At 39.2% G+C, this 12,214-nt stretch overlaps 1 protein-coding gene across 1 annotated transcript in view; it reads right to left on the reverse strand.

Moving 5' to 3' along the window:
- Positions 1-1,201: 1,201 nt before the first annotated feature.
- Positions 1,202-12,214, reverse strand: part of CACUL1 (CDK2 associated cullin domain 1) — a 38,028-nt gene continuing 27,015 nt past the window's right edge. The window contains exons 6-9 of the mRNA XM_072339991.1: positions 7,494-7,583; positions 6,186-6,324; positions 4,469-4,512; positions 1,202-3,805 (exon numbers count right to left, since the gene is read on the reverse strand). Coding sequence (XP_072196092.1) covers positions 3,765-3,805; positions 4,469-4,512; positions 6,186-6,324; positions 7,494-7,583 — 314 coding nt within the window. The 3' untranslated portion in view covers positions 1,202-3,764. The remainder of the gene's footprint in view (positions 3,806-4,468; positions 4,513-6,185; positions 6,325-7,493; positions 7,584-12,214) is intronic.

A 12,214-nucleotide genomic window follows, 5' to 3' on the forward strand; every position in this document is an offset into this window, starting at 1 on the left:
TCAGTGATTAAGGCTGGGACTCAGCAGTTACCATCCACCCTCAGCCATGGCTCAGCACCCGAGCCAAAGGCAGTGTATTTAAGTACCAATAAAGATTAGATTCTCTGAACTTCTGTTAACAGGCACTGGAGTATAAAATTACTCTGTTGGGACCATGACGCCAACTGATGACATAAAAAGTAATGTCCTGTTGGACAAAATAACTTCCTCTGTACTACAGTTACTGGGAAATCTACTCCAGTACACATCTGCCCTGGTCACTGGGGGAGGAACCTTTTCCTATACCCAACTAACATCACAGTGAGTATTCCCACATTACCACTATGTTGTAATGCAATGGAATGCACAGCGATAACAGCAGTGTATCAAAGTCCTACACTGCAGCAAGTGAGGATATGCCCAAACACAGCAGCCATACACACAGAAATAAAGGAAAAAAAAAAATCTGCTTACCTTTAGAAGGACTCGGGTACACAGGGATCTCCAGCAAGATACCCTCACCTGCACTGCCAACCCTTAAATGAGGTCTGGGGAGGGGTGGATCCTGGCTTCAGCTCATCTGGTCATTTAGCTGCATTGCATGCACCTGAGCTCCCCTGGGCTGGCCATGCCTTCCTACCAGGTGCTCAATCACTGCTTCAAGCCACAACTTAGCATTTCTGCTACACTCCCAGCAGAACAGATAAGGAAGTTCACAGCCCAAGCAGTGACCGTTCCTCACCGGCAGTACTTCTTGGTTGCAGTCAAAAACTGTACCAATTCTACAGGTACTCTAAGCAACGTACTGTACTCTACTACACAACGGCTGGTGCATGTCAAGATGTCAAAACACACATACAGATAGACTATCCCCTACCGTACCATCACAATCATCATGAACTTGGATATTTCAACTTTCAAACTCAAGAACTGAAATTCATCTAAAAATATTTTAATGTTGTAAGTTTGGCTATAGAACCAGTGCAACATAGAGAGGACACCCATTGCATAACCAACTTTACTGCTTGATCTTAACAGAGTAAGCTACAGATGCAACGGATTTACCACAAGTTATTTGGTTAAATTAAATACTGCAGTTATGATCATGCTGTTCATAGTTGCTGTGGCTTTACAGTACCAATGCTCAAAGGTGGCTGAGTTAGTTTTACTGTAAAATGCAAGTTTACAGAGAAACAAATAATTTAGTATAGTACGCTGTACTCCGTTTCATGCTCAGTCACAATGATAAAGTCTTAGACAAACATTATTTCAGCATTATGTTAATAATGCCAAAACACACAAATTTAATGCCAATTTTACAACGTAAATACAGTGCTTAACAAACAGATTTCTTATGTATGTTGGCTGAGTGAAAATGCTGCACAGGACTGAGAAGCATCCAAGCACTGCTTGTAGTGCCTATGAAGTGAACCACGCTGACAGGAATGCTCTCCCTTCTGAAGGAATTACTCTCCTAGAAGTTTGTGCCCCAAGCATAACATAACACAAAATGAACGTTAAAACTCTTGCCTCAAATGAAGCAAAAGCACTATGTTATTTACAAACCTAAACCAGTAAAAACACCTGAAAAACAGAAAAAGTTGGGATCAGTTGACAGAGATGACAGAGCTCACTTACTGTATGTACTATGTGAATGAGAATGAAGTTGTGAACAGACTTTAACCAGGTTAGGATAATGAATCTGCTCCAAATTAGAGTGTTGTCATTTCAGCACAGGGTGATTATTAAAGCCAAAGACACTACCAGAGGTTTTATTTTTGTTTAAGGTCAAAACCGATACAAATCTGGAAGGTGGCAAATCTTGTTTTGTTCCCTCCCAGTTGAAACAAATGCTACGAGCGTTTGAAAATCCCTCTTCAGGTTGGTTTGCTTTTACCACTATTAGGTACGGGGTCTGACTGCTGGCATTGCTCTCCCTGGAAAACAAGACACTGATGCATTCATTTTTAAACTTCTTCCTAATTAAGTTTTCTTTGCAAGTATGCAAAGCAATACATAGCTATCATCAGACTGTCAATCATGGTGTCAATCACGGTGTCCTTCTCCCCTTCCACCCCCCCCACCCCCAAATTAAAGGTATTGCCAAAATGGTTCACGTGAAACTGATAACATTGATCTCATTTACATGAAGTCTGGCTACAAAGCATAAAGAAAAATAGTTAATCCCTGCCGCATATATTATTATTATTAATAAATCTTTTTCCTGCCTTTCAGAATGAATACATGCAAGCATACAGGGGGTTCTGTTTTGTTGTTGTTTTCAACAGGAATGAGAGTTGTGCAAGACATAACTGAATAAACTTTTGTTTCATTTCAGAAAGATTTGATATCACCAACTCATTTACCTTTATAACTAAAAGTGATAAAAATAAATCCATAGTAATAAAAAAAACTTAGTCAAACTGCTCTTTCAAGTACATTTTCCCCCCTCAAAGGAATCACATTAGCCACGTATGGATAAAAATTCATGTCACAATCATTAGGATTCAGACCATAGGTCCTGACCTTCTAGAACTGGACTCAGCTGAGCCCACACAGGTCTGGAAGCAGACACACATGCGTGTGTTACACCACTCCTGAACTCCCTGATTCTGACTACACCCACCGTCACACCCCCATCACATCCCTGCACCAGGAGAAACAGCACAAGAGACACACAGTGATCTTGGAAAGGTGGTATTCGCTGATCAACCAGGTGCAAATCTGGTTTGTGCTGATGGAGACGTACTTTACAGACCTACTACAGTGGAGAATTTCTCCACAACCCACCCTAAAAAACTCAGCCGTGGCAATTAACGTTTCCACATGACACAGCCTAAAATACACCTCGGTATTTCCTTCAGTCTGGAATTCACATCTCAAACAACCGCAATTATGGAGGCCAATGAAGAGTTAGAGAGGGGTTCTACAAGAGTTGGTCCCAGCACTGAACACCAATACGTACAAAAACAAAAGAAAAAGGACAAACTTCTGAGTCACGATTAGTGATGGTAACTGGTTCAACTTTTCTTCCTTCCTCTTTAAAATCACCTCCTATCAATGCAAGAGAAAAGTGCAACTTTGCAGCATGTTTGTTCACATCAAGTTTTTCCTCCAGAACACATTTTGCGTAAACAAAATATGGTCTATAAAGTTGCAAAGTGCACAAGCTGAAGGCACAGAGTACAAACATACAGGAAAGCAGATCAAAATAACAAGAAAAAAAAACAACCTGTAATTCAAGACTCCCTGACAGAAGATACATTTATATGGGACCAACTCTTAAAAGATGACAATTTTTATACTAACGCAAAAATACTGCAAAATAATGAAAATTTATTCCTATTATTTAATCAAAAGCTCCAGAAAATACCTTGAAGTTTAAAAACTAATTCGCTGACATGTTAACTAGTTTTAAGAACGTCCTTAATATTAAGAAAAGAGTGCAAAAAAGGTTCTTCCATTCTAATGCTTTTGGAAGCTGCTGATTTCGGCTGCCCATTCCCACTTTGACAGGATTATTTTTCAAGGTGCGTTCCTCACAATAATCATAGAGCATGAACTTGCTGAGAGACAAGACCAAGGAGATATGTCTTTCAAAGTCATCCCAATTGTAGCAGCAACTGACATTTTATTATATGAAGAAGAGAGTCCAAAATTCTTCTTCGAGGCATAGTTCGCGTCAGAGCTCAAGTACCATCAGTTGCCAAAGAAGGCTCCGGATATCACTTGTGCTCCTCCAGTGTCTGTTGTGGCTAGGAATAGAAGCTGATCCAGTATATTCACTATCTGTACCCCCTGGAGCTTGCACAAGCTGATGAGCCATCTGAAATCATAAAAAACAAACGTTCAAGATACTCTCTCATTAAGATTCCATGTTAGGTCCCTTGCCCTCCTTCCCCAACAATGCTAAAAACAGCACTGCCTGCAAAACACTAACAGTGTAACCTGAAGATGATACACCAAGTAAACACTGATGCATTTCAGCCTGTAGTAAGTATTCATAATAGAACTGTATGACATTTTACAGTCGGAAAGGAAGTGAACGTGCTCTGATAAAAGGACAGGAAGAAACTTAGTGGAGAGAATGCAATAAAACAGACTGAAATTAACAGCAGCACCAGAAATAGATACTATTACTAAACTCTAGGGCTATCTAATAACAAGTAGTCAGGACCCCAAACCTAAATCCTAATCTAGAATATATGGAACTAGATTATCTCTTGTTGGGCAATACAGTCAATTCTCACTGAAGCCAAGAAATAAAACCATGATTACCCCCTCTTAAGCTGCCTATAAAGCCTATTGGCCTACCATAAAAGGAAACCAGATTTGTTACGAAGTACAACAGCACAGTTCAAAATGTACAGAAATGCAGATAAATATGATGGTAGAGAAACATTCACAGATAAATATCCCCTATTTTTGTTTGTTGGGAGGAAAAACACCCAGCTCAATACTGTCATCAGAGCTGAAGATTCATACTTACTATAAGATAACTCTTCTCCAGCTCTTTTCCGTGACTGGTCACCTCTAGGAAAGAGGAACAAGAGAGGTATGTTCGTTGGCCAAAAGAAAAACAACAACAAAATACCTCAGCACAATCAACTTCTTATGGAGTTACACAAAGTGACTTCAGGATTCTCAGATTACTAAAACAGATATTAGCTAATTTTATTTACTTAGTAAAAATAGATCCATTTCATAGGATGATGTTTTAACAAATCACAGTAGTTATAATTAACACTTAACTGCTAGAAGCTGGTTGAAATCAGAAGTTCTAATAATACAAAGTTCTTCCTCTAAAATCAGTCGCTGGGTGACAGACCTGCCGTGTATACATTAATTACGGTCTTTCACTAGAGAAATATCACTGAGCGATTGGCTTGTGTTCCCACTTTTTGCAGCAACAGCACATAATGGTGCTGATCAACTGACAATTCCAACTGCAGCCTGGCAGGTCATTAATGCTGCTCAAGACACTTTGTTGTGCTGTATTCCTCAGTCAGCTCTGAGGAAGTGCAGCAGCAAAGACATCACCATTTTTTGATGTAATTAGAGGAGACTATCTACTCTCTAGTAACTCAGAATAGAACAGACTTGACATGCTCTTTCATTACAATAAAAACAACCCTTTCATACACATATACACATAACAGCTATATATAGGAATGTAACCTTATTTATAACATTTTATAATTGTTTTATATTCCTGTACAGAGGAAGCAGCATATTACATCTTGAAATGCTTTTCATGGCAAAACGCATTTCAAATATCAATGCAAAACGTAATGAGGTAAATATATCAACCCTACTTTAGCTTTACTTTATTTCCTAACAATGACAGATCAATGCAAAACATAATGAGGTAAATATACCAACTCTACTTTAGCTTTATTTTATCTCCTAACAATGACAGACTCTGCACCATTCATGCTTACTAGAATACACCAACTCCCTGACTATCCAACCCCATAAAAAACACCTTCACCAGACTAAATGCTGTCACTCAATTATGCCACTCCAAAGTTGTGTTTTGTGCTTTTCATTTATTAAATTGAAAGCAAGCTACACCAAAATAGCAACTGTACCAAAGCACAGGCTAGTGCAATTTCATAAACTCACAAGACTTATCAATGCCCTTTTATGTGGCCAATATCCTTTCTGATCTCCACCAAACCAGCTTGATCAAAAGCATAAAGCAACTGGCACAGCCCAGACTGAACAAGAAGAAAAATTTTCCACTGTTTCATCTACTGTTTGCTCATCCTTCCACCTCAGCTCGAGGCTCCAAAGGAAAATTCTCATTTAAAATAAATATGTTAGTTGTATAAATAGCTCTGGAAGTGGAATAACAACAAGTCATTAAATGACATTTTCAGGAACAGCTTGGAAAAAAAGGCCAGCTTACAGAAAATAAATGACCAACATAAAAGCCTGAATAAGAACATGACTGTGCACTGGAAGTAAAATCAAAGGACAAGGAGGCATGAACTATAACTAATCTGTTTCATGAAAAAACCTTAAGATTCCCAATCTTTTGCCTTGTGATTCCTTCTGCAGGGCTTGTAGCCCTCAAAACATGCAAATTTAGGCCATATTTTAGATACTGAGTTTTGAAGGTCCTTTATTAACTCGTCAATACTTTTACTTGTATTCATCTTTACTGTCCATCACAATTACTACAGAAGACTAATAATTGTTACCTAGTAAACCCATTCTGCATAAGTTCTCTTTGAAGTTTCTGGTCTTGAGCAGCATATTCCTGAAGCTCAGATTCCACAGCAGGGGGTAGAATGTTCGGGATGAATTTAGAAAATAAAGCTGGTGCCATCTGTACCCATTCTGTAAGAAGGAAGGCAATAACAAAATATATGGACGAGATCATTTGTGAAATTTTACTTTATCAAAGTTACCAGCTGATTTGCTGTGTACCTGTGTGTTCCTATCCACACTCCTATTTCTATATATAGGGACTTCAAGGCTAAAACCAAGTGAAGATGGAACACCACAGTATTACTGAAAGGAGAAATAAAGATCTGACTTGATCATTTTGGCTGGTTTTTTTTTGTCTGTTTGTTTTGCTTTGTAGGAGCAAAAGTAAATATGAGAAATGCTTTCATTCTGAAATAGAATGGCTTGAGTTGGGAGGGACCTTAGAGATCATCTCGTTTATTGCAAGTTTCAAAGGGCAACCAAACCATTTCCTTTCCAGTTCCCAGAGGCAGACAGGACTCGGCAGCAAGACCACAGTACATCATTAGAGAATAAAACTATATAATTCTAGCAATGTTAAAGTGTATCTTACCTTCACTAGCTAACTGCCATTTCAGCAGAGAACTCAAGCTCAGACCAAGCTTCAGGTACCGTATATTTATGGATATTTTCAGTGCTTTCTGAGTTGCTGAACTCTTTTCAAACACATGCTAAAATTCTACTCAGTCCCACAGAAATCACAGAAAGAAAGGGTTTGGTGCAAAACTGATTCAAGTCTGCAATGTATTTTTGCTTTTGATATGGTTATTGTTGCATATGATGTTCAGGATGTACTCAGGAACTAATTTAAGGTGCTGCATGAAATGATACCATTCAAATAATGGCTTCAGAGAAGAAACTGTCATTCATTTTACATCAAAGATCTGACCTTTTGAAGAGCTGCTGACAACTCATTTCAACACATCACCTTCAAAACCTCCATCATAACAGACTCATAAAAAACAGCTTCTTTATTCTTATAGAATACAAGAGAAAGATCTTCCTGCGGTCTTATGAGCACAGACTGCTGCTGTGTTATTTGGGTAAAACAACAAAAAAAACCCCAAAATCAGAACTTAGGTACCCACATGGTTACTATACCACCTTGTGTGGGTTGCAGTGCAACTAAGGATTATGACTGAGAAAACACAACACACGTGCATGGTAAATATACATTAGATAGTTACCAACATATCAACATATTTGGTGAAGTAGGTCAGAAGAACAGTAATGAGAGATGTAAGCACTTGTCTTTTTACCTGGTCTTAGAGTGTACAGGCCTTTCACAATATTTGCCATGGTTGATGGAGTTATTTGAAAGGGCGTTGACTGAGCTTCCAAAAGTAAAGCTGAAACAAAATGAAGTATAGTTATCCATCTTCTACATTTAAATGTAGGGTTTTACTCGGATACTTTAGTTCAAGAGAAATACAGCAATTGTGCTCTTTTTGTTATCAGATGTCCTCAAAGGAAACAGCCACCTATTTCAACTTGGTTCTTATTAAAACTTTATCCTTCTGTAGAAGTATTCAGCTCAAATTATGTAAGGTAAAAACATGAAAAATTGTTTTTCACCCCTTTTCAGAGAGGCAGTGGGAGCTGTGAGGTAAAAACAAGCCATCGATGGCTTTAAGGAGCCTGTTACACATTTATTATTAGAAGCACTCTCACCAGCGTGGTAAACACCTGCAGAGTCACCAATCCTCCCTTTGTATTACTTAGCATCTTGCCTATAAAACTAAGGCTGGATTGAAACTCCACCAATGAAGCAGTGCAGAAAAAAACCCTAGAAATTAAATGAGTCATTTGTTCTTTTAAACCAAAGGAAACATTTCTATTTCATTCTTGAAACCTATGCCCTGTAGTAAACACGGCAATAATTGCACCTTCTTCTAATAGAAATCACTGTCAGTAACAGATATGCATTGTTTATGCAAAGCAAGCCAGACCTTCAGCCTGCACTGCTTTCTTTCTTACTTACATTTGAATTATAAAAACAACCAAAAGAAAAGATAACTGTGTTTAAACCAGCTGCAGCCTGTCAGTCTTTGTGCCTCTATGAAGCACCTGAATAGTACACAAACCCTTGCAGAGGAGAAACAACTGTTACAACTCTACCTAAAGGGCATATCTCCTACATCTACACACTACATTCTCTGGTTTTCAAACATCTTTGCTCCTCCAGTTCCAACTTCTGTACCTGTCACTGTAGCACTTAACGTAAGAAGAAAAACCTGCAATATTACATTCTGCTCATTCTGAAGCTGTGTAAGTGGCTCACAAAAAAAAGACAGATTACCGAAGCTTTTTTTCTCCCTAACCTCTCATTCCAAGTAATCAAAGTTGTTAAACAGAACTGTTATAGTTCCGTGTGAAATAAATTCATCTATCTTAGAAGTGCTTGCACCTTTCAGCTGATGGCTTGAGGAGGCGAGGGCATGTGATTTGTTTTGTAATGACATATTTACAGCCAATTTCCTACTCTTCAGACTCCTGGCAGCCAAGAGAGCTACAAGTTAAAAAGAGGCTCTTGCTCTGTAAGGAATATCGGTAGGTAGATAGTCATGGAAAATCCATGCAGTGTGTACGGGTAGTCTGTGCTCTGTAATCTGCAGGTGTCCCCACTGCCTTTTGTCCTGACCTCGGCACCACTGACGAGAGCCTGGCTCCTTCTCCATTGCACCCTCAGACAGAGGGGTAAGACCATGAGCTGGCCCACACTGTTTCCATAAGCTAGATACCAATAGCTGAAGGATGAACAACGCAACTGTAAAAACAGATATTTTCAGAGTGATTTCTGTAAGAATGAATAAAACTCCAAATGCTTCCAGATAGGTCTGAAATTCTCAGTGCAGGTTTACAGACAAAAATTTAGGCACATCAACAACAGGGAACTGCATTGCACAGAAACTCGCCTTTGGTTTTGCAATGAAACCTAACCACTTCTTACCCAAACTTTCACTCCTGTATTACCTCCTAAGAACACTACTTAAACCTAACAATGAGAAACAGCTGTTATTTTATGATCCCAACCTTAGAAAAAATCTCCAGATATGAAGACTTTCACTCCTGCTTTTTGGAGCAGTTAATAAGAATCCAGAACACCAGAGCTGCATGGGCTTCTTCAAACCTTAGCAATGGCACAGCTGCCTTGAGAAGCATGGATTCCCCATCCCTGGAGGTGCTCAAGGCCAAGTTGGAAAGGGCCCTGGGCAGCTGATCTGGTGGGTGCAACCAGCTCACAGCAGCAGGTTGGAGCTCAATGACCTTTAAGGTCCCTTCCAAGCTAAGCCAACCTGCAATTCTATGACCTAGTGCCAGGAGGTGGCACACACACAGAGCAGGGTGAGGCAAAGCCTTGGGTAAGTGACAGCAGTAATGACTCTATGATACCATCTGACCACCTCCGCAGCGCCTTTGAACTAATATTGCATCTTACAGACTAAGTAACCAATATGTAAAGAAGTTAATTAGCCTGCAAATAGTCTTGAAAATAACTCGCGGCAGAATCAAAGAAGAGGAGCGTGGGTTCCCATGATGAAATGCTTTGAGTGCAGGGAGAGATGTAAGGTGCTTTGGAACACCACTAACCTGAGGGAAGCCAATACCTGTAAGGGCCTTGGGATTTTTGTCATGGATCCCACAGCCCTTCAGGTACTCTGCAGTGACCAAGTTTTTCCACCACTCCACAGCAGTGCTCACACAGCCCGTTCCTTAACAAAGGTTTAAGTTACTGGCTTTGGTAGACGTGTTCCAAGTTGTAATTAACAGCGCTCTAAAAATTATAAATTCTTAACAAGAACAGAACTGAATGCTTCAGCTAACTAAGCTACAAAATAAATGTATTAATGAGGTTCTTATTCCATCATGCTAAGTGCACTGTTTAGTACTTAAATTTAGTAATATATACAATATTTACAGTACTTTGCAGAATAGAAACTGATATTCTCACAGAGTTAAAGCCCTCCCACTGCTCTGAGAAATCAGTAAGAAATGCGGAGACACAGAGCAACAGAAAGGGAGTTACTGACAGTGCACAGCCTAAACAAAGCTTACTAGCAGAGGCCTACCTGGCATTTTTGCTTTGTCAAACTATCATTAGATCACACACAGGCAAATTGACAGTATAATAAATTACTTCTCTCAGCTGAATCAAAGTGGATCCACCTGATCCCCAACACCCTTCTTCTTCTCCTCTACAATGTCAGATTCCCACTGGTTTCAAATCTCAGTCCTCACACCCAAACTCAGTCCGTGCAAAGCATTCCACCAAACACAATGAAACAGGAAGGGAACTACTACAAACAGAGTCCACAAAATGCGGATGTGGGTTGTTTGGTTGTTTTGTTATTGGTTGATTGGATTTTTGGTTTTGTTTCACAAGCCTGCTGCCTATTTTGCTATTAAACTAACTAATGAAGCTTGACCATGTATTACTTGTTCATTACTTTAACCCAGCTACAATTGAATAGAATAACTCAGCTGGGAGGGGCCCACAAAGATAAAGTCCAACTGTCTGACCCCCCTCAAGGGTAACCAAATGTTATGCCTATTATTAAGAGCATTGTCATGCACCCTTATAATCATATTAGAGCATTATCATCTCTTCAGTGTTAATGTATTAATACACATTAATTGCTGATTAAATCTTTAAAAGCCTTCTGCATGAAAGCAACCTTCCTTCTGGCTTAGCACTCACTTTGGCAGTTACACCAAATCCCTCGTGATACTGCATTTGTATTTCCCGAAATTAAACCAAAATAGTTTCTGGTCATTTAAATTCTTCAGAAGCCTGAAATAAGTTAAAACTAAGTTAGAGAAAAACATGAAGCTGGATCTATTACGAAGCAGTTGCTACTAGGCATTCTAATGAGGCCAGAGACTACTTAAAAATATTCATAGTATAGCCCAAAAGCTTTATTAAATATCTAATAAAAATGCAACAAACTAAGGCTTTCAAGTCTTAATTACATGGAAAAATATTCAATGCTGTTAAAAAATAAATTCAAAAACAAAGCTATAAATGGAAAAATATGGACTTTGGGAATTCTGTAATTGGAGAAGCATTTTTTCCATGCTTACAGTTTTTCAAAGGTCTATTGAAATGGGAACGTTTTTGCTATTCCCTTCCATTGTGCCAGGTTAAACACAACAGTCGTTACTTGGGAATAACATTTCTGATCAAAAAAATCTTCTTGCTTTCTGGTGCTGCAACACGAAACAAAGAAAATAAGAAATGCAACTGTAACTTTCCAAAGGAACTTTGTTCTTCAATTAAAAGTTTGCTTCAGTGACAAAATTTGTGAGTAGCTTAAGTGTTGTTGAAGATGAGTACGTGGTACCTGTTAACAGTACTGCTACCAGTATGGTTGCTCTACAGTTTCTGAGCCCTGCTGAATCACAACTGCCATTTCAACACTGCTGCTCCCGCCCGTAAACTGGTGGGTGTTCTTGATTATTCCATCAGGTTGTGGAGCACAAGGTACAAAGAATATTGGTAGATGAATAAGCTATTCTGTATTGCCCTTGAGTGTTCAAGTACCCTCTGAGGTCTAAGAACAGACTGACATAAACATGTCAATTCAACGTCTTAAAAAAGGAATGGCTCATTATCCTGCAATAGCAGTGCCCCAGCACACTTGTAAAAGAAATGGAACATAACTGCAATTGGTGGCCATTAACAGTCACCTGTGTCTTCCTATACTTGGAAAGAGCATGAGATTTCTAATGAAGAACTCAAACATAGGTTGCCTCCGAATAAAAAAAGAATACTGTTTTATGGTTTAGAATGGGAATTTGAAATTGAGCTGTTGGGATCATAGTATCATATCATAGTATCATAGTATCGTGCGAGTTGGAAGGGACCTTAGAGATCATCGAGTCCAACTCCCAGGTTTCGTGCCCCCTGTGAAGCGAAGCGGCACTTCTACCCCCTGCGCCACAGGAGGGATTCGAACCCAGGCCCTTCGGTGCCGCAAGC

Source organism: Excalfactoria chinensis, chromosome 6 (genome assembly GCF_039878825.1).
Source record: "Excalfactoria chinensis isolate bCotChi1 chromosome 6, bCotChi1.hap2, whole genome shotgun sequence".
Taxonomy (NCBI): Eukaryota; Metazoa; Chordata; class Aves; order Galliformes; family Phasianidae; genus Excalfactoria; species Excalfactoria chinensis.